This window comes from Carlito syrichta, unplaced genomic scaffold (assembly GCF_000164805.1).
Source record: "Carlito syrichta isolate Samal-C Ts95f unplaced genomic scaffold, Tarsius_syrichta-2.0.1 Scaffold314819, whole genome shotgun sequence".
Classification (NCBI taxonomy): Eukaryota; Metazoa; Chordata; class Mammalia; order Primates; family Tarsiidae; genus Carlito; species Carlito syrichta.
Genome location: NW_007258915.1, coordinates 240,898 through 263,655, shown reverse-complemented (window position 1 = coordinate 263,655; position 22,758 = coordinate 240,898). Strand labels below are relative to the sequence as shown.

Sequence of the window (22,758 nt, the reverse complement as noted above, 5' to 3'; positions counted from 1 at the left end):
TCTCCAGGGTTTTCCTTTCTCAATAATTATGAAGGTGGAGAAGGGAGAAGATAGGAGAGGGAAGGGAGAGGAAACAGGAGAGGGAAACTCCATCTACTTTTTGTGGTCTCTGTTCCAACTTGAATCCTACCACCATCCACCCTCACTGCTTTCCTTGACTCCTCTGACTAATCCTTTAACAGAGTTTTAATTTTTACCCTCTTTCTTTCTTTTCTCATCACCCTCTTCCCAAATGAGCCACTTCTTTTTTTCATGTTTATTTTTGCTTTCCCTTCTCCCTTGCTTTCAGTCATCCATGATACCCACCTCCTCGGGCTACTATGAAGATAAAAATGAAATATCAGTTTTGAAAAGGCTTCGGAAAGCTAAAAGTATAGTAGCATTACATGGCATTATAAGGATGACTATGGTTCATCTGTTCTTTGACGCGCTCAGTTTGCCCTTCCTTCACATCTTTTTTGTCACATCCTTTCAAAGCACAGCTTCCTTTTAGGCCCTCCTCTTTCTGCCCTTATGCAGGCATCTTGTCTGGTCTTTCTTCCACTTGTCTGCAGCATGATCTTGGCTGGTCTTCATCCTCCTTTGTCCAATTACTTGGCTCTGACAAAATGAATTCTGTTACACCCATCTTGGGATCAGAAAGAAACTGTATATCTCAACTTGCCTTCTACTGCCTCTTTTTTCTCTTTCCAGTGTTCTGGCCAAAACTATGAGATCACTTAGAATTTTGTAGGCCTGGTACCAGGCATGTTCAAAGAAATAGTGTTCAACTTATTGTCTTTGCAGCCAAATACTCAATATTTTGCTTGGAGTTTATTTTTCATTGTTCTTGACCCCATTCTCTTTTCTTTAAGAGGCAATTAAACATAGGTTAGGCTGGAGCAAGTTCAGTCTTTGGTGAATGGCTTCAAGATTCATGGAGTATTGTTTTTGTGATGAGAGAAACTCATTTGATCATGCGCTAGGGAGCAGGAAAGCAAACAGAGATAAAGGTTGTAGATACAAAAAGAGATTGACTTTCGAGGACAAACAGTGTGACAAGCAGAGGGGGGATACCCTTCCACTGAAGGGCGATGTGCAGAGATGCAGATAAAATGGCAGCAAATTGGAGGCATTTCTACCAGATGGCATGTTTTCTCAGGAAATTAGGGAGTGAAACAAATTGCTAAGAATAAGAAAGGTGGGTTCCTTAGGAGGCTTAAAGACACAGGGAAATGGGTAATGTAGCCAACTTCTGGACACATGGAAAGAGTACCAAACAGCATGAGCTTGTGGTGGTATCAATTCACCAAATGTATTAATTCTGTTTTTTACTAATGCTTGGGCTCAGAGTTGGGCTTTACAAAAGTTGAGTAGTGAAGAAATAGAAGGGGGAAATGGAGTTGAGGATTTTGTAAGATTATAGTTCAAAGTAAAGTCCCCTACATACAAACATTCAAGTTACAAACTTTAGTACTTGTGCTTTTTTATGTATTATTTCACTCCACTGGGTGTCAGTATAGCCTTTTAAATACATACAGTACTATATAGCCTATTGTGTTAGTTGGCTACCTAGGCTAACTTTGTTGGACTTAGAACAAATGAGCTTATGAATGTGCTCTCAGAATGGATCCCACTCACATGTTGGGAATGTCCTGTATTGAGCCCATATTAAAATAAACAGGGGAGGTAAAGGTGAAGATTAGAAAAAATAGAGGAGTCAAAAGACTGTACATTTTACTGAAGTAGAAAAATAGATGGAAAGGTAACAAGAAAGTCAACAATCTGGGAAGTAGGAAGTAAGAGTCATGACTGAGCATGAAAGAATACTATTTCAGACATGGGAGAGATCTTGGTGATGACAAAGTTCTGAGTGCAGCCATTTGGAGTGGGTAGCAGAAATAAATGGAGTTGTTTTTGGAAGATGAGGAAGCATGAGACTAGATTCTGTCTGAGTCATCCATAGTGAAATTAAATTTACCAAGATGGTAATGAAGCAGTAACCAAGCTTCAAAACCCCTAACAAAACTGGGTCTTGCTGAGAAGTTGGTAGAAGACAGAGGACACAAAAGTAGTAGATAATATATACAAATGACATGCACTTTAAGTGAGGAAGAACTTTTATATAAGGTTGGAGAAAAAAATAGTCTGCAAGTGGCAAGAGAACACTAGGAAAATGTTCACCTCTTCCAAGCACCATAGGTATATGGAACTAGGAAGAGGAACAGAAGAGTTGCAGTGTCCTCAGAGAGACTGGAGGTCAATGAGGCACACTGTGAAGATGTTAAAAGAGGTTTGCAATGGGGCATAGTTCCAGGTGACACCACCATATGGAGCTTTGGAAGGAAGGTCAGAAAGGGAAGGATGAATCACAGGGAGTGGGGGTGGAGGCATGCAAGCCACAGCACAAAACGATCTAAAGACGAAATCCTAGAGAACCTGGCTGGCTAGAGGAGCTTGCTCATGATCCAGCAAGGCATCTTGAGGGCTTGAAAGTGGAAAGACTCTGCAAGGTTACCTTGGCACACCATGAGGCTCACATGTGATGCAGTCATCTTTGACTAACTGTTCATTCAATGAGAATCCCATCGATTTTTCCCATTCTCAGTGTTTCCAAGATCCATCTCTCTCGTCTCAGCCTCATCGTCATACCTCAAGCCCAGATTAATGTAGACTAATCCTAGCTGGGCTCTGCAGCACTAGGCTTTGTTCCTGATGATCCCTCCACTCTGTAGTTTTCAAAATAATCTTTATTAAGTACATCTTTACCCATATCCTTCTCTTGCTAATAAAGAAAATAAATAGGCTCTTTTTTGAGCAGGAATGTCACAGAAGTCATCTCATAATCCCAGCACCTTTTATCCTGGTATTTTCTCTGAAATAGGTTGTTTATCTCCCCAGTTCCAAAGCTGACATCAGACGTGTTGCCAGCTAGGATTTATAGCGTTTAATAAAGGTGCTTCTTGGGTTCATCGCAGTTAAATCTATAACATCTATTTCTCAGGATCATCATCTTACTTTGCCCTGTATATTTGAATGAGAGTCTATATGTTTTTAATATTTAAAAGAAATATCCAAAATTAACGTTTTAAATAAATGTTCTTGTACAAGTGTCAAATTCCATATTTAATTTTAGTTTCTCTGAAACTAAATTTTTTAAGTTTAGATTTTTTTTTTTTGCTTTGATAGCTTTAGTGTACAAATGGTTTTTGGTCTGGGCTTTAAGTGTACCCATCATCCCCACCTGTGCACATTGAACCCAACAGGTGATTTTTCATCCCTCCACCCCTCCCCCCTCCCACCTTCTGAGTGTCCAGTGTCCATTATACCATTCTCTATGTCTTTGTGGACTCTTTGGCTCCCACTTATAAATGAGAACATGTGGTGTTGGGTTTCTGTTTCTGAGTTAGTTACTTAGGATGATGTCCTCCAATTCCATCCAAGTTGTTTTCCCAGTGCCTCTGGAGCTGCCAGTGGTCTGTGATGATCCAGGCAAGAGTCCGGCTAGTTCCAGCCCAGGTCGATGGATTTTTCTCTTCCTTGAACTATATGGTTTTATCACTTTTTTTGATGAGTTGTGGGGCATGCTGCTGCTCCTGTTCCTCTCCGGGTGTTATGTTGGTTTACTCCATAAGGCACACACTTTAGCTGCCTCATGTAGGCCATCTTAAGCTGAATTCCTTAAGTACAGATTTTATTATCCTTCTCTTTTTAAATTTCTCCTCTTTTCTCTTGTCAAGCAAGAAAGTATTGATAGTATTATACATTGTGTGATCCTTTTATCTAAAGAATGTTATATAATTTCTCTAAATTATACTGGATTATTGGATTGAACTGAGAGTCATTGTCTAAGCAGAATTGGTCCTCTATATTGGGGTCATTTTTTAAAATTTTTAATCGTAAAGATATGGGGTACAATTCAGGGTTAGGTATACAAATATTCATTATGCAGGTACCCTTGTTGATGAGGTGTGCCCCACCCTTGGCAGTTTCCCACTACTGCCAATCCCTTTCTTATAGTATTATGATAATTTTTCAAGGTCCTCTTGTGAGTGGTACTCTGTTCTTTGTTTCTGTGATAGATCACTCAGTATTTTAGACTCTGAGTCCATCCAAATTGCTGTGAAGTTCGGGGTCATTTCTTTGCATATTTTCCTCGGGCTTGGAGAGCAGCTCATGAGTACTAGCCTTACTTCAACAATACAGCTGTGATATTTGGTGTGTGTGGTCATTCCCTTAGTCCATTCATAACACCGGCAACCCTTATCAAGATATGTCCAACAGAACCATTCACTCCTGCACAACCAACTCACTTCTTGTCTTGCCTCTTTTCACTCTAAGTTAGTGCAAGGTAATGAGGTGACATTTTTCTATGAGCTGGGAATGGAGGAGGAGGTGAATATGATAGGAAGTTAATAAGTACAGGAAGCCAGAGCTATCACACCTCCCCGTAAATTTCCAGGGAAGGTGCATTATCTAGTCTGAGGACAGAGCAAGTCAGAAGGGCCCACACCCACATATTTGCTACTTTTTGACCCTTTTGGCATCAACACTCTCTAGGATAATGGTTCAATGTCTGTCTTCAAATGAGAGCCATAAAGAAGATCATCAGCACTCCTACCCATTCTTGTGGATTAAGTGAGGAGGGAAGGGTGAAGTGATTTTAGTCCGAACAAGAGCTTTCTTTTATTTGGGAACAAAAACCTAGAAGAGACAGCTCCCCCTCCCACACCCCCACCCCCCGTAAAGGAAAAGTGTCAGTATATGAGGGTTGGGGCAGGGACCCAGGTTGCCTGAGTTTGAGGGGTGATATGGAGGTGTGCATTTCCTTATGAACATTAAGCAATGCAGATCATCATATAATAATAATAATGAAAATAATAAATAATGGCGACTTCATATTCCTTTAGGAAAAAAACTCGGATATACCTTCAACAATCGAAACTTTCACAACGTGTCTCTGGGGCAAGGACAGGAGGTAGTGGCGGAGGCTGCGCTGGACCTTGCTGCCAAGAAAGGTCACTGGGTTATTTTGCAGGTATGCCCCCATGCCCTCCTCTGGGTCATTTTTACCCATGCCTGTTTGGGCCTCATCCTACAGTCTCTTGGCTCTTCTGTCCACTTTTAGCTTCTCCTCACCTGTCCTGTTACACCTTTATCCCCTTCACTTTCTCATCTCTCCTTCCATTTCTCCTCACTCACATGTTCTCTTCCTTGTGCCACCTCCAAAATCTCTTCAATATCTGCCACTCTCCCTAGTTTGAATAGCTCTACTTATAAAAGGAAGTAGATGCCCACTTGGTTGGCATTTATTAATAGCTGAAGGCCATGGCAGCTGGACTCTTTCAGTGACTGGTTTCTTCCTATGAATTTCATGGGGCCTTCCTCTGCTGTACCTTTCTGCTGTATCATGTGTAATACACTCTTTGTTATATGTCTGACTAGAACATGGGAGCAACCTTAGCCTGTTCAGTGAGAGTTCATGTTGGTGTTTGGAAATCTGGAGCAGCTACTGCTGCTAATTTCACCAAACACTTGCAAAGCAAAAAAGGCTACCTCTCTTCTGTCATGACCTGTCCTCTTAATCCTCTTGTATGCCTCTTGTAAGGATACTGGAGTTGTGGCAGAATAAGTAGTATTCTCCTTTTTTTCCTAGAACATTCTACAGTTACTTCTATTGGAGCTCCATTGCCATGTTGACATGATTTATTATCTGACTGTGTTCTTCACTAAATTTCCTTTAAAAAGAGATGTTCCTGGTTTACCTTTGATTACCCAGCCCACTGCCTTGAACACAGTAGATACTGAAACAAAATGCTAGTAGGTGAAAGAATCAATGAAGAGTTTAAATAAAGAAAAAAGTCAGTCACTCCCATCTCTCCCTGGCTTCTATTACCAGTAACTTCCTCTGTCTCTGAATTCACTCACTACACCACATCTTGTTGCTGGGTCTTTGTCTTTGATTGTTTGTTATTTATTTGGAGTCTAGCAACTAAGGGATATGCCACTACCTGGGACTCCTTTTTCAGAAACAGTGGGAATCTCAAAAGAAAAGATGATGATACCTGTGGTCCCTAACTCCTCCCATGTGGATCAGTACAGTGCTGAGAGGTATGACCTCCCAACCCTCTCAGAATCATTTACCAAGAGAGCCCCTTCTGGGCACTAGCACTGGGAACCCGCCACTCAGCATAGAGATTAAAGTTTGTTTCTGAGACGGTGGTACTGCCTCCCAGGGGTCCATCCTCCCCCAACATCTACTGGCTACCCAGGACATGCAAATCTTATGCTGATGTGATTGCTGAAAATTCTTAAATATTGAACTTAGAACTTCTCCTTTAATCCCTTGTGATTGAGAATTTTTCCAAGGAAAGTTGCACCAAACATTCTGGGCATCTGTCTGTTCCCCCAAATTAAGTATTTGAGTGTTAAATAGATATAATCTGTCCAAACTGTAAAGTACTAACAGAAACAAAAGATTCCTACTTGTTTGTGAAATCTTTCCTAGAAATTGTAGCTACTGTGGTTCTAGGAATTCCTTGAAGTATTGAACTAGATTAGACTGGATCCCTACAGAATAGTTTTTCCCAACCTATAAGCCCAAGGGATTCTCTGAAAAAGAGGAAAAATAGTTAAGAAGTTCCTTTGGAACTTTGGAAGATATTACATACAAATACCATTCAAGAAGAGTCTCAATGATATCAATAAGTTAATGATTCTGAGAATCTGGTGGTATTGAAATCTTGTCCCATCCAGTGTCTCTCAAACTAAGTTGAACACAGACTTTTTCTATAGATCTAACATCTATTCATATCCCACGCATACCGCACACTTTCAGGAAATGTTGCTTGAGGACCTTACCTCAGATTATCTAGGGATTCTATCCTGGGAAAGCTGGCTTTGAAGGACCTGGGTGAGAGAACAAGGTTCAGAATCTTTCCCCTTTTCCTTCTTGGCTATAGTAGCTATTGAGTGGTTTTCCCAAGTTCTGCCATATTCAGGCTCTTAAATCCCATGGGGTAGCTCTCAGGGATCTCTGAATCCACCCCAAGCTTCTATCCCTAAACAACAGAGGTTCTTTCTACCAGTCCTGCCCTGCCCAGTTGCAGAGGTTGGCATTCCAGAGGAAGCAGTCACATTACTCATTTGTGGGTTGCTGGGGATGCTGGCTAATGGAAACCCTGGCTCCCTAGGTAGCCCACTAAACTCTCTGCTCCCATAGAGTGATTATAAATGAATTCTTCAGCTTAAATTTTCATCTCAACAGTCACTACCAACTTTACATAGTATTTTACAGTATTCAAAGCTCTTTCAAATCCATTACCTTTGGTCATTTGCAGCAACTCTGTGAAATAAGTATGGCAAACATTATTGTTATTTCTCTTTTTATGGAAGAGAAAGCAGCACTCAAAGACCAAATTATTATTGTGCAAGTACTGTGCTCAGTGCTGATCTGTATATTTAAGGCTCTGCATGCTTACTTCCTCAAATATTTATCGAGCTTTTATCTATCCATTATAATGAAACATATTGCAATGAAGCCAAGTGACTATTCTTACTAAATTGAAAGGTGCACTCTAAAAAGTAGTGCTAAGAAGTAAATGGAGGTTTTGATAGATAGACAGGCAGACAGACAGACAGCTAGGAATCAGATTTATAGGAAGGAGAGAGGCTCAAAGACCAGACAGAGAAGTTTGAGATTGGAGTAGAGAACCTTTGTGAGTCTTTGAGCCGAAGTGACTCAGTGTGTTTTCAGAAGATAAGTTTGGCAACAATTAGCAGAACAGTTTGGAGAGGAGGGAGAGAAGACTCGGGAAAGCTAGCTAGGAAGAGTTTGAATCAGTGCCCTTCAAATTGTAATGAATCACTGGAGGATCTCATTAAAATGGGCTGATTCAGTATGTCTGGGTGGGATTCTGCATTTCTAACTAGGCCCAGGTAATGCCCACAAGGCTGGTCCATGCACTCCAATTTTGACTATCAAGAGCTCAAGTGATCCAGATGCCAGGTGATGGGAAATTGGATTTGGAATATAACTATGTGACAGACTCTTAAAGTGTGGTCCCTGGACCAGCAGCATCAGCATCACCTGGAAACTTATTAGAAATACAAATGATCAGTCCCCACCCTAGACCTGCTGAACTCTAGGGTGGAGCCCAGGAATCTGTGTATTTAACAAGTCCCTCCAGGGGATCCTCATGCACAGTCAAGATTGAAACATTCTGTTGGAAAGCCTTAGGATATCAAAGACAGGGTTTAATTGCAGGATACTAGGAGGTCCCCATTACTGGGCTTTCCAAGACTCTTTCCATGATATGATTTAAGATTTTTCTGCCATAAAAAGGCATTGGGTTGTGCAACAGTGTAGATGGAATGTCATCGAACTGTACATTTAAAAAGTGTTGAGAGGCCGGGCTCGGTGGCTCAGCCTGTAATCCCAGCACTTTGAGAGCCCAAGGCAGGTGGATTGCCTGAGCCCACGGGTTTGAGACCAGCCCAGGCAATTTGGCGAGACCTCGTCTCTACAATAAATCAAAAATTAGCCTGGTGTGGTAGCACGCGCCTGTAGTTCCGGCTACTTGAAAGGCTGGGGCGGAAGGATCGCCGGAGCCCAGCAGGTCGATGCTGGGGTGGCCGTGAGTGTACCACTGCACCCCAGACTAGGTGACAGAGTGAGATTCCAACTCAAAAAAAAAAGTGTTGAGATGGTAAATTTTGTTACGTCTATCTAACTGCCATTTTAAAGTATATATATGATTTGACGCTAAGATGAGGTTCTTCCTCTACTTGCCTTGCTACTAACTGTTACTGCTAACAAAGCTAAGCAGGTGCCTGCATTGAGGGGTCCTTCCTTCCTACCAGAACATCCACCTGGTGGCCAAGTGGCTTAGCATCCTGGAGAAGAAACTGGAGGAGCACAGTGAGAACAGCCATCCAGAGTTCAGAGTCTTCATCAGTGCAGAGCCAGCACCCTCCCCTGAGAGCCACATCATGCCCCAGGGCATCCTGGAGAACTCTATTAAGATCACCAATGAGCCCCCCACGGGCATGCATGCCAACTTGCACAAGGCTCTGGACAATTTCACTCAGGTACTGCCCTGGGAAAGCCTTAGGATATCAAAGACAGGGTTTAATTGCAGGATACTAGGAGGGAAGAAGAGCAACCCTCCTCACAAAGAACTGATGCAAAACGGGTTGAAGAAAAACATGCAGCTCAGGGGGCGTGGGTGCTGACTGGACTACAGAACAGCTCTGATGTGGGCAAAATGTATTCCCTTTGCAATTGACCTCCACCCAATGCCCACCCAGGCCAGCTCTGCTCTCCACTGCCAGGTACACCTAGAGGAGGCGAGCCCAGGACCTTTCTTTGGCAAGAGGTGTAGGGGAGCTTTCTACAAGTCTACTGTTAACTAATTTTCCAAAGTGGAGAAGTGCATGTTGCTATAAATCTGACTGATGTAATATACTAGGTCATATACCAATTGGCTAAAGATACTATCTTCAGGGGGATGACTACTTTCAATCAGATGATATCACTCGACATCTGCATGAAAATCTTCAGTATCAAGGGTTCACATAATCTAGGCATCAAGTAATAGGTATCTGGACTTGGAATATAACTGGTTGTTAGTGTCTTAAAGTATGACCCCCAGGCCAGCATCATCAGCATCACCTGAGAACTTGTTAGAAATACAGATTCTCAGGCTCCAATCTTAAACTCTGGGCTTGGGTCCAGGAATTTGTATTTTAAAAAGCCCTCTAGTTGATTCTCAGGTACAGACAAGTTTGAGAATACTCCAAAGAGACCTGAATTTCAAAGCATAGAGTTCAAATGCAGGCTACTACATTACTTGGAATTTCCAATACTGGGACTTGCAAGACTTGAGTTGTAGAGTGTTTATTTAAAGCCAAGTCTTAGCTCATCGTGGCCAACTTCAAGTCAAAGTCAGACCTCTTTCATCTTTTCAAGAAGGCACCATTTCTTGTTATTTTTTCCTTGGGAATTCAACCTCTCTGAGGAGGGGAGTACACAGGGTCCTGAATACCAGGAGGGTGAGAATACCAGGGGATTACCTTAAAGTTCATCTGTCACACCAGACCTTGGTGAAACACAAGGGAAAATTCTAGCAGCAGCTGCTGGGGAGATTTTCCTCTCTGTTGTCATCTTATAATAGCACCAACATCTCTGATTTCACAGAAGCCATGCTAAAACTCACAAGTCCCAGATGGGTCATCTAGTTAATTGGGACTAACCCGACATAAACCTTTGGGGCCTGATTTAAACTTAAAATAAGATGACTATGCAGTATTCAGAGTTTTAGAAGATTTTACTGGTCACATGATACCCTTCATAGCATAGGAGCCACACGGTACAACTTGGAAAGGGAAACTTCCACAAAGATTTGAGAAGCAAAACTTGTTCAGTCCCCTTCTTCACTCCCCTTTACAAACCAGCTCCAAAACCCACACATCATTTGGAACAGAGAATGGGAAAACATTAATAAGAGACTCAGGATATTTTCGCTTAAAGTTTTCATTTTAAGAAATACACTGGACTGGGTGTGGTGGCTCACGCCTGTTATCCCAACACTTTGGGAGGTCAAGGTTTTGTCTCTACAAAAAAAAAAAAATAGCCAAGCATGATGGCATACACCTGTAGTCCCAGCTACTCAGGAGACTGAGGCAAAAGGATTGCCTGAGCCCAGGAAACTGAGGCTGTGGTGAGTCATACATGATTTTGCCACTGTACTCCAGCCAGGGTAACAAAGCAAGACACTGGCACACAAAAAAAGAAAGGGCTGGCATCAGTGGCTCAGCCTGTAATCCCAACACTTTGGGAGGCCGAGGCAAGTGGATTGCCTGAGCCCGCGGGTTTGAGACCAGCTCAGGTAACTTGGAGAGACATCGTCTCTACAACAGAAAAATCAAAAATTAGCTGGGTGCGGTAACACATGCGTGTAGTTCCAGCTACTTGGAAGGCTGAGGTGGAAGGATCGCCAGAGCCCACAGCAGGTCAATGCTGGAGTGGCCATGAGCATGTCACTGCACTCCAGTCTGGGCTACGGACTGAGACTCCAACTCAAAAAAGAAAGAAAGAAAGGGTGGTGGGGGGAGAGGAGGAAGGAAGGGAAAGAGCAAAGGAGGGAGGGAGGAAGAAAGAGTCAGAAGGTGGGGTTCTCTTTTGTCCAAGGGCATCTCATTTCTTTTTTATTTTTTCTCCAATAGACCTTGACTGAACTCCTAGGCACTCTGTACTAGATGTCAAAGCTTCTGAATTTTCAAGGTTTTATATTCTAGGTAGAAAAAAAACCACATTCTTAAATATTAAATCTGCAACCTTCCTTATGGGTGACTGTAGCTAGTTTCAAGCAAACATTTCTGCCTCTCAAAGGCTTTGGATTGCACAATGCGAGTGCACCCAGCACCACTGAACTGCAACACAAAAATGGTGAAGATGGTAAGTTTTGTGCATATTTACCACAATTTTTAAAAAATCAAAAGTTGGGAGGAAATGGCATTAGAATGCTATTCGCTAGCTCTGCTGAAGGCCCTGGTGTCAGGTCAATCTCAGCTCTCTGCCTTGATCTTGGGCAGTCGGAGGAGAGGAGCAGATACCTTTCATGCTATGTCTCCTAATAACATTAGCCCTCAGTAGGATCAGTGTCATCTACGTCACACCTGACTTCATCTTCTCAGCTTCCCCATAGACTGTTGTTCTTGGGCCTATCTTCTCACAAGCCTGGTGTCCCATCTCTGTCACTGGGCAAGTGGGAGATATAGTATATCCTAAGAGATGCTGGCTTTTCCTGGTTATTCTTTCCCTAGTTTTTTCACCACTTAGGGCTGCTTTCAGTACTTCATTATGAGAAGGAGAAATGGACTTACAAGTATATTTATTGTTCACAAGAGTTTTAATTGCTCCATTCTACTTTTACAAGTGTCAAGAAACAGAGGCTGTAGAATGCCCTATAGTCACCTTGTTCCTTCAGATCCCCATTTTAACTATTTAAAATACAAATTTCAGAACTGAGCTCTTTCTAATCTCTGCTTCCCTGAGAGCTGTGCTGTTTAGAGATGATTGTTTTATTCTGACTTTTGTTTGAGTACACCACTGTCAGCCTGTTTTGACATTTTAACATGTGATTTCTTGTCTTTGTGCATAAAGGCATTTTTCAGCGAGACCCAATTTTTTCAACTGTGTAAGAAGTAAATGAACTATCCTGCATGTCTGTAGAGGACAGATCCATGCCAAAAGCAGTTTTATTAAATTCTTGCTTGTACAAGGCAATGCCCTTGTCCTCTACACCACCTCTGACCTTCCACATTCATGCCTTTGTGGCGGGCATGGCACCCAATGATAGCACCACAGGGACTCCACGTATCCAGAGAGAGATAGAGATTATGTTGTGGGTGCTTCTTGGAAAAGTCAGACCTACCAGAAGCTCACTCTGTCCTGTCCCCTCTGCTCCTGTTGCCCATGTGAGCAAAGTCTAAGGCCAATTCCTGGAAGAAATTCCAAGACTGATCCCAATCTAATTTGCATAAACTTTGAGCATGCCTCTCTTGGCCTCCAGCTGCAACATCTTGCTCTATCTGAACAGAGAGAGTCTCACCCAGAGGAAATTATTGTTAATTTCAAAGAACCCAGAGGATTCTGTCCTACCAACCCTTCAAATGCAGGCTTTTCCCCTCTCCACCATCACCATCATCCCCCTTAAAATCTGCCAACCACCACTCCATTGTTTGCCTCTGACATCCCATTTCTCTTTTCCTCTATCTGTCTCTTCTGCCATCCCTTTGTTGTGCACCACATCTTTCCCCTGCCTCGTGCTCTGCAGCCAAGACCCCTCAGACCCTTATTTCCTCAGCCTTGTGTCTGGTCACCCCTGTGAAGGTCTGGTGACACAGTAAGGTTGGTGAAGGCACAGCATGCCTCCAGTTCCTGCGGCTCTGGTTCTCATCCTCTCGCTCATTCAGCAGCTCCCCAGATGAACTAGGGATTCCTTAGTCATATGGTCAGTGATAGAACTCACTAAGGGTCCACAGTGGGTAAGAAAAGCATGGCAGGAAGGTAAGATACTAGAGATGATGCAGTGGGAGTCCCCACCTATGCCCCGATGCACAGTGACATTATGTAACAAACATGACACCCTCATGGCCCACTGCCCTGTTCTTTATTATCTCTGCTAGTCAGCACATCCATATGTGCAAACTTGAACCATAAACCAAAGCCCCTTTATAATGTGAATCAAATCTTGGCTCAAAATCTACACTAGAGCAACCCCCTCAGGTCTCCTTCAACTGTGGGAGCTTGTCTGTCCTCTCAATAAATCTTGTTTTAAGAAAAAATTCTACGCTGAAGCCCAACCCTTTTGCAAGTTCCCCTCAAGCTCTGACCTTGTGCCTAGATGCAATGCAAGCTGTATTCTCACTGTACTTGAGCCCTCTCTGGGATCTATGGTAACTTTCTCCAATGTGAAGCCTGATTGTCACCCCATGCTAGCCTGTTCCAAGTAAGGAAACTGTGTGTCAGCATTGGAAATGATGTTTTCCTTTCAGGACACTCTGGAAATGTGTTCCCGGGAGACAGAGTTTAAGAGCATCCTCTTTGCTCTGTGTTACTTTCATGCGGTGGTGGCAGAAAGACGAAAGTTTGGGCCCCAGGGATGGAATCGCTCGTACCCCTTTAACACTGGGGACCTCACCATCTCTGTGAATGTACTCTACAACTTCCTGGAGGCCAATGCAAAGGTAAAGGAAACAGACAATCACGGACCAACCATTTCAGAAGTAGGTCAGGAGGGTCACTCACACCTCAGAAGGATGATGCTGTGTCACCACACAAAAGAAGAGGCAGATGCACTCAGGAAAGGCTACACCTGACACAATGGGGATGAGGAAGTGCCAATCCCAGGACCAGCTGAGGCTGAGAACAGTACAATGATGAGGGCAAAGCCGAGGATGCTCAGGAAACCAAACTAGTGACTCATGCCCCATGGGTCAGTCCCATGAGAGTTTGTCCCAGGACCACCAGACCACCCCTGTGTACTTGTGCACTCACAGCATGGTGGGTGGGCTATGAATTGGCAAGAAGTGACCCCACACTCACCTAATGTAAGATCCCAAACTTGATTGATTGTTGCTCTTCCAGTGAAGGGAGTGTTTACATCACTGGGGTTATTCTAGTTCATGGACCAAAGACAGAATCAGCAGACGAGGAAAATGCAACAGTCCCAGATGCCCTGCGAAATCTTTCTGCCTCCAACCACTGGGACCTAGGAAGCCCATCCCCACAACACTATCCCTTTATTTGCTGGCTTCCCCCACAAAGTTTCACACCAGTGAACTTGTATGCTGCATTTCACTCACTTTGAACTTTCAAAGGGGATAATTAATTAATCTTATAATTAATGACAGAAAATTAGAAAAATGCTCTGGTCCTCACTTTTCTCCATTTGATATCCACTTTTTTTTTGAGTAGGGGATCTCATTCTGTCACCCAGGCTGGAGTGCAGTGGCACGATCATAGCTCACTGCAACCTCAACTTCCTGTGGGTCTCAGCCTCCTGAGTAGCAGGTGCTTGCCACCATGACTAGCTGATTTTGACATTCACTTATTTTTTAAAATTATTTTATGTTATATTCAAGGGGTACATGTGCAAGTTTGTTACATAGGTATACTGGGTGGTGGTGAGGTTTGGGCTTCTAGTGAGCCTGTCACTCAGGTAGTAAACATGGTACCCAGTGTTTTCAACCCTTAGCCCCCTCCCTCCCACCTCCCTTAGGAGTCCCCAGTGTCTGTTGTTCCCCCTTGTTATGCCTGTCTGTATTCAATGTTTAGCTCCCACTTACAAATAAGAACATGCAGTATTCAGTTTTCTGTGTATGCAATAATTCACATAGCATGATGGTCTCCAGCTGCAACCGTGTTGCTGCAAAGGACATGATTTTGTTCGTTTTTCCAGCTGTGTAGTATTCCATGGTGTATATGCACCACATTTTGTTTATCCAGTCCACTGCTGACGGGCACCTAGGTTTGTTTCATGTTTTTGCTATTGTGGACAGGACATTCATCTATTTAAGGGCTTCTAGGAAGAGCCTGACTTTATTGTTACAGTTAGTGACCATGAAAGAGGGAAGACATATGTGTGGAGGGGGAATAGGGGGTTTGGCACCTTGCCTTTCCTCAGTCTTTGATGTAACTCTTCAAGCATTTAAGCTCCACAAACATACCTGAGTCTGCTGGGGTATGAAGATAAATAAGCCATCACTCCTAATCTCAAGAAGCATTCCATTTTGTGGCTTATGAGCTGCCCACACATCAGGCCAGCACCAATGCCTTTGTGGAGGTCTTCCTTCCTTTCTTCTTCCCCTGTTTCTCAGGTACCCTATGATGATTTGCGCTACCTGTTTGGTGAGATCATGTATGGAGGCCATATCACAGATGACTGGGACAGAAGACTCTGCAGAACCTACCTGGAGGAATTCATTAGACCAGAAATGTTAGAAGGAGAACTGTCTCTGGCTCCGGGGTTTCCACTCCCAAGCAACATGGACTACAATGGTTATCATCAGGTGAGGCTCTGCTCTTTGCTTATGATGTGTAATGGTGCTCACCAAGAACCTGGGTGTTCCTCCCACACTAACCTGCTCAGCTGGAGCTGCTTCAGCTGGGACATCACTACAGGCTGCAGGAGGGGGTCAGGGCAAAAGAGTTTAAATAGCTGAACTTGTGTCAAATTTGGTTCTCTGCCCCAAGTTTGCCCTGTTCAACTTGAGAGATAATAATAAAATTGAGCCTTTGGAGATCTTTTTATTCTTGATGTTTGGTTCGATAACTTTATTTGTTGCTCTTTTCTACAAATAACATCCGGGATAGTTATTTGGCTATATTCATTCAGGACATTGACAAAGTCATTATTAATAGTGTAAAATTTCAGGTAAGAACTCAGCCAACTTTTGGTAACGTTTTTATTCATGATTCTAAGTATCTTCAGAGGACTATGATCTTGTGGCCAGATCACTAATACCTCCTATTCCCTGTTGGTTGCTATGAATACAGGCATATACTGCATACACATGCCAAGAGAAGTATTCTCATGAAGGTTTTTCATACTATTACTTTTTAAAAATATTACTGTTACTACAGCTATTTTAAAAGTATTCATCTTTGCCTATTTCATCTACCATCAAAAATGTATCAAAAGATAAATTTTTAAAACTGCTTTTATTGCTGGGCATTTGAACATACCTAAAAGAACTCTTTAATATCAAACTTAAGGGAAATACTAGTCATAGGAATATTAACTAAAAGCTTTAATTCTTTGTTAATTCATAAAACTTAAGGGGGTGCCATAAAAGCCATTAGATCCAGAAATGGATCAAAATGAACCTATGAGTAGAAATGAGTAGAAATTTAAAACAATAAGACTCTTTAAGAAAAATAATAGGAATTGTTTTAACGACTTAACCAAAGGCTTCAAGGCTCTACCCAGGAAAATTGTGCAAGGGCAACCCCTAGTGTCCATGAGATAATTTGACAAGAGGCTGGAGCAGGTGACTGGCAGAGGTCTGGTTCTCTTTTCCAGTAATAATATGGGTTGCACACTTCAGATGACTGAGGCACACTCTCCTTTCTTTATGCCTCTCATTTGTCAGTTAAGAGACGATTATTGGGTGTCTACAGAAAGTCCAAGAGTAAGCAGGGTGCTGAAGGAAATGCAAAACTAAACATACAAATGTGCCTTTGAGGCATGAGTAGTATTTTACCAAGAGTAGATATTAATAACACCCAGAAATTACCAAAATCATATTAGAGGCTAAACGTGAGGAGTATTTTCTCACCATCATAAAATGATCTTTGAAGAAGTACTCAAAACATCTGGGGAAGAAAGTGAGCCTTAAATGCCAGGGAGGATTTTGTAGGCATGTAAGCACTGGCCAAGGAGAAATGTTGTTTGGTGACACACTGTTTGAAACTTTTAAAATTTGGATGCTGGCTGGGCGCGGTGGATCACGCCTATAATCCCAGCACTTTGCGAGGCTGAGATGAGAGGATTGCCTGAGCCCATGGATTCGAGACCAGCCTGGGCAACTTAGTGAGATCTCATCTCTACAATAAATTTTTTTAAAAATTAACTGGGCGTTGGTGGCACACGCCTGTAGTTCCAGCTACTTGGAAGGCTAAAGTGGAAGGATGGCCTGAGCCCAGTAGGTTGAGGCTGCAGTGGCAGTGAACATGCACCGCACTCCAGCCTGGGCAACAGAGTGAGACTCCAACTAAAATAAAAATGTGGATACCTATCAGCAGAGACGTGAACTCTCGAGTCTGTAGCCAAGGTCACCTCACTCATCCTACAGCCCCATTCACATGTTTATTTTGTGTGTACAGTCTTGTGTCTAAGTTTGTCATCCCTGATTTATATAAACAGGGGAGAGAAAAAGAATTAAATGGGGAGAGGTCTGGGATCTTAGAAGGATTTTAAGTAAAAATATCAGGGAGGGATTCCTATTTTTGAAAGACTTTGAGAAGTCCCCGTTGGGTCTACAGGGACAAGAGTATATCAGGGAACCATGGGAAGGAGTGGGATGGAGAGGGATAAAGTTGTCTAAGCTTCCCCAAACAGAGGATGATATAATAAATGTGGAAGTTCTGGAAGACTGGTCCGGCCTACAAAAACAGATGTTGTCAAGGTGCTCTAGTGGGTACACTAATAGGTGGCACACATGCTGAAGCCAGCCAGGGTTGCTGGGCAGTGCCCCCTAGAGGGCCACTTGTGCCTGAGAACTGTTCTCTCCTGCCGGCCGCCCTGCAGAGAACCAGCTGGTGTGGGTGATGGGAGACAGGTCTTGGTGTCTTTTTAAGTGAACTCGCCCTTGATTTTCAGTACATCGATACTGAGCTGCCCCCAGAGTCGCCCTACCTCTATGGCCTCCACCCAAACGCAGAGATTGGCTTCCTGACCCAGACCTCGGAAAAGCTCTTCCGCACCGTGCTGGAGCTGCAGCCTCAGGACAGCCAAGCCAGAGATGGAGTGGTGGCCACGAAAGAAGAAAAGGTGTGTGGTGGGGGCTAACCAAGACCATTCTGGGGAGCCTGAGGTCTGCAACTGGACACCCATCTACTGGCCGTACTGGCAGTATTCAACAAGGCACACAATATGCACAAGGCCCGGGAGATGCTTGCCCTTCACCTGCAAGGACCCTTCCCTCTCCTCCAGTCAGGTCCCCATGCCGCCATCCAGTTAAATCATAGGAAGTCCCTGCCATTGGGTTTGGCAGTTTGCTTTGCCAGTCCACCAAGCTTTTATGCAGCTTGCCTGTCAAAGTGGAGAAAGGACAGGGCTGAACAGTGGTGGCTGGGGAACCTTGAAACTGACTTCATGATTTTCTGGCAAATTAAGTAAGAATGGATGGAGAGCGGCTCCAGCGCACCTCTACCCTCGTTCTACTAACTCGATGTCCATGTGTTTCCTCTAAAACGCCTTCTCTGTGGGTGAATGACTTCAGTCAGGGTCTCTTAACACACAGTCATGTGCTACTAAGTTCAGGACTTCCCGAAATTTTACAAAGGTGGAGAGAAAAACAGATTAGGGTGAGGTGTGGGCTTCAGGACAATCAAGGCAATGTGGGGGCTCTGCTCTGGGATGGGGGTAGCAGCGGGAAGAGGGCCACCAAAAGTGAAACATCTTCATGAAATGTTTCCTAAGACAAGCTAATTCAACTTCTGAGAAATGTGCTTCCACCACCCTAAATCTACCCCATGGTACTGCCTGGATTCCTTTAATTAGAGATGCCATTAGAAATATCCTTGGTAGATTAAGAGTTAGGAAGCCTGAGAGGTTATCATATCTTTAGGACTGATTGTAGGAAAGCAAACTGATTGATACTAAGGAGCTGGACTTTTGTTTAAAGTTATAGAGTACGTCATCAAAATAGTAGTTCTTAAATTTTGTATGCCTAGGAATGAGAGCTTGAAATTCTAATTCTGAGGCCTGGGGTTAGGACCCAGCATTGGCAACCTAGTGATTTTGATGAGGTGAGCATACTTTTAGAAAGTTGCTTTAAATTACACTGCTTGGGCCGGGCTCGGTGACTCAGCCTGTAATCCCAGCACTTTGGGAGGCTAAGGTGAGTGGATTGCCTGAGCCTCTAGGTTCGAGACCTGCCTGGGCGACTTGGCAAGACCTCCTCTCTACAATAAATCAAAACTAGCCAGGCATGGTAACTTGGAAGGCTGAGGCGGAAGCATTGCCAGAGCCCAGCAGGTCGAGGCTGCAGTGGCCTGGAGCGGCCACTATACTCCAGTCTGGGTGACAGAGTGAGACTCCCACTCAAAAAAAAAAAAAAAATTACGCCGCTTGGCCTGTTCTCCTAGTTGATGTGTAAGATATAATTTGAGAATAAAGGGAAGTGCCCATACCATTCAGAATGAAAAATGTTCCTAGCTCCAAAAAATGAGGAAGGCTGAAACTATATAAAAATAGACTTAGCATTCTTCAATCAAGATTCAAAGAAACTTCTCACTCTTATTTCCTTATCCCCTCCCCGACTAACTCAAAACATGGGGGAGTGTGTGTGTGTGTGTGTGTGTGTGTGTGTGTGTGTGTGTGCACACACGCGTGCGCTTGTTTCAGGAATGATCATTTGATGCCATGTGGGACAACAACAAGGATGCAGGTCACTGTGTAGTAGCCCATGCTCAGTCGTGGTAGTGTTTCACCCATAGCTCACATGTTCCTATGATCTATGTTCCTTCCCACCCACATATTAGCTTGAAGAGGGACAAAGAGCCAAAGTCCAGAGAGAGTGTCTCATTATTAGGACGCAAATGACCAAGAGGTTGCACACTCCACATACACTCACGAAGTCTTGACCCAGATCTACTCCCATGTCCACATCTATATGAAGGGAAGGATATTTTAATATATAGCTAGAGAGACAAAGGAAGGGAGAAAGGGAGGGAGGGAGGGAGAGAGGCAGGGGGAGGGAGGGAGAAAAGAAAAGCAGACATGATAGATACATGGGTGGATGGATAATTGATGGATGGATGATAAAGGCATAGAGTTGTATGCACTGAAGGACATGTGTGGGAATATAAACCAAAAATTAACAGTGTTTCTCTCCCTTTGGTGGAAGAGTCAAGATTGTGGAAGGATTTTGCTTCTAATATCATATGTATCTGTAATGTTAGATTTTTTTATCATATGTATCTGTAATGCTAAATTTTTATTACTTTTCTAAAAAGAAAGAAGCAGAAGTGTTTGTGGAAATAAAATGGACCATATCCCTGGGAACCCATTCCTCCCATCTGAAGGGGTCTCTGGCTTCCCTGAGCAAAAGAGGGTCCTGCGTGTGTCTTTGGACCTGGTCCCTTCCCTACCAGCCCTTTCCCTCCTTGGGCCTCCAGACCCTTCAGAGTCTGATCAAAGATGGGTCAGAACTCTGTGTTCCCATATTCGATGTATTTTGGAGCAATACCTCTAGAATATCTTTTCATTTCTTTGTGAATAATTTCCAAATGGAAACTCACTGATATAGGGCTGTTTCTTCAAATTCTGCTCCAGAGACAGAAATATGATATAATTTTAGCCATTTGTCTTCTACCCCAGCAGCAGCTCTCGGGTACCATTAAAATTCTATTCCAGTTTTTGCTATGACAGCACTGAAGCCCCATTCATGACAGGGTGATGGGTTTTCACTTTCTTTTTTCTAATATCATCTCTTTTCCTGGAAAATGTATTGTATGTTAACATACAAGGCAAGGTGAATATTTATCATCCTTTACACTTACTTACACAGTTATTTACACTTATATGGTTCCTTACAGCTTTCAGATATTGCCACACTCATCAGCTCATTTGATTTGGTCTTTGTATCAACTCTGGGAGTTGGGGAAGAGGGGGCAGGTAGTAAAAGATGCTCTTGAAAATTTTTACAGTTGGGAAGATTGAAGCCTAAGTGACTTGATTTCATTCGCTTGGGTCATGTGTTGCAGAACTGTATCCACTCAATCGGGGTTCTTTGGTTGCAGGCAACAGACATCAATTTAGCTGAATGAGGCAAGAACTATATCAAAGGAATCAACCTAAGAAAAACCACAATGGCCCTAGAGTTCCAGGGAGAAAGGAGAGTAGACAGTCCTTTCCCAGCACCTCCATCCTGCCAGTGACTCCTAGGATTTCAGGCTTGAGATTCAAATCTTTGAGCTCCTGGAAAAATCATCTGACTGTCCTAACTTAGGTCAAAGGGGAGGCTGGGCCCAGAACAATGGGTAAGAGGTAGTTTCCCAAAGGAGATAGGGTCTTGTTCCTAGAAGAAGGGGGAAAAGATGATAAACAGACAAAGACAACAGACATCCACTACAGACATCTAGAGCTCAGCTCTTGGTACTCCAGAAAGGGCTGGTGGTCACCTGCTCAATCACACTCTCCCTCTCTCCCTCTGGCCCCAGTCTGCTGGCCACATGGTCTATTATGTCTGCACTGATTTCATTTTTCTTCTCTGCTGACAAACCTCCTGGGCTTACTCATTTACTCCAAAATGGCAGACTCAGCCTCCAAGTGCTTGCCCCAAATTAACTCAGAATCTCTGAGCCTCAATTCCAATTTTCCAGGAGAGAGATCCTGGTTGTTCTAGCTCCCCTGGTCTAATTAGCTGACACTTTGTGTGGGAGAGGAATCATGGAGGTGGAAGAGGAGATTTACATGATAAATGGAACTCGAGAATAGAAACTTCAGTGTCGCCTCACAGGAACTCAAAACTGAGTGTATATGTAGATATACAGATATATTGTATGCAAAGATAGATAAATAGATGATAGATAGACAGATATATGATAGACAGACAAATAGATATACAGATAGATGAGAGATAACTGCTGCTCATCACTTCAACTTCGCATGTATAAGGGCCACCTTTGGCCCAAGTGGACCCTGTGGCTTTTCAGTTTGATTCCCACAGTTGCCTGGGTCAGTGTCTGAGTTTTTCAACTCCCAATTCTTAGAGAGGCTTCTGGGTCCATCTTTTTAAGCTTGCCACACAAGTCACAGGAATCTGGCCAGCCTAGAAGAGGTCATCCTATAGTCGGTCCTCAACTCTGACCTAGTTGACCTAGGCAAGCAGGCAAGAGCATATAACCAGGTGGTGTGGGAAGGAGGCCAGCAGGTGGCATCTGTAGTCCCACACTGCAAGAGGATGAAGCTCTTCTGGAGAATACAGTTTTTTCTTAACTCTATTTCCTGTTGTGGGGCAGGTCAAGGCCCTACTGGAAGAAGTTTTGGAGCGGGTGACAGATGAATTTAACATCCCAGAGTTGATGGCCAAAGTGGAGGATCGCACTCCCTACATTGTAGTTGCCTTCCAGGAGTGTGAACGGATGAACATCCTCACCAGGGAGATGCAGCGCTCGCTACAGGAGCTGGACCTCGGCTTAAAGGTGAGTGAGTTCCTAGGGGACATGGAGGGGTATTGCCAGAGGGCACAGCCAGATCTCCATAGGGAAAGAGGAACACTGAGGGTTGTGGAAGGTGGAGAACAGTTGTCCTATAGCATCCTAAATGCCCAAAGAGTATTATTTCCCAGGAACCAAAGCTTGGCCATAAGGCTGTCTGAAAGAACAATATTGCACAATCTTGACATGTCTCTTCAGCAAGAAAAGTCTACTATTTTTACTACCAATGACTGCAGCAAGTTGACTATCTTCACCTTGAGATGATATAAAGTGCCTAGTATGGAGCTGTTACTACTGTTCACCTGGATGACAGGTATCAATGGGAG

General features: G+C 43.4%; 1 protein-coding gene across 1 annotated transcript in view; it reads left to right on the top strand.

The window, feature by feature from the left end:
- LOC103274593 (dynein heavy chain 9, axonemal-like) overlaps positions 1 to 22,758 on the top strand; it is a 134,054-nt gene that overhangs the window by 88,956 nt on the left and 22,340 nt on the right. Inside the window, exons 15-20 of the mRNA XM_008072030.2 lie at positions 4,890 to 5,017; positions 8,842 to 9,069; positions 13,540 to 13,731; positions 15,364 to 15,555; positions 17,868 to 18,038; positions 22,235 to 22,417. Coding sequence (XP_008070221.1) covers positions 4,890 to 5,017; positions 8,842 to 9,069; positions 13,540 to 13,731; positions 15,364 to 15,555; positions 17,868 to 18,038; positions 22,235 to 22,417 — 1,094 coding nt within the window. The remainder of the gene's footprint in view (positions 1 to 4,889; positions 5,018 to 8,841; positions 9,070 to 13,539; positions 13,732 to 15,363; positions 15,556 to 17,867; positions 18,039 to 22,234; positions 22,418 to 22,758) is intronic.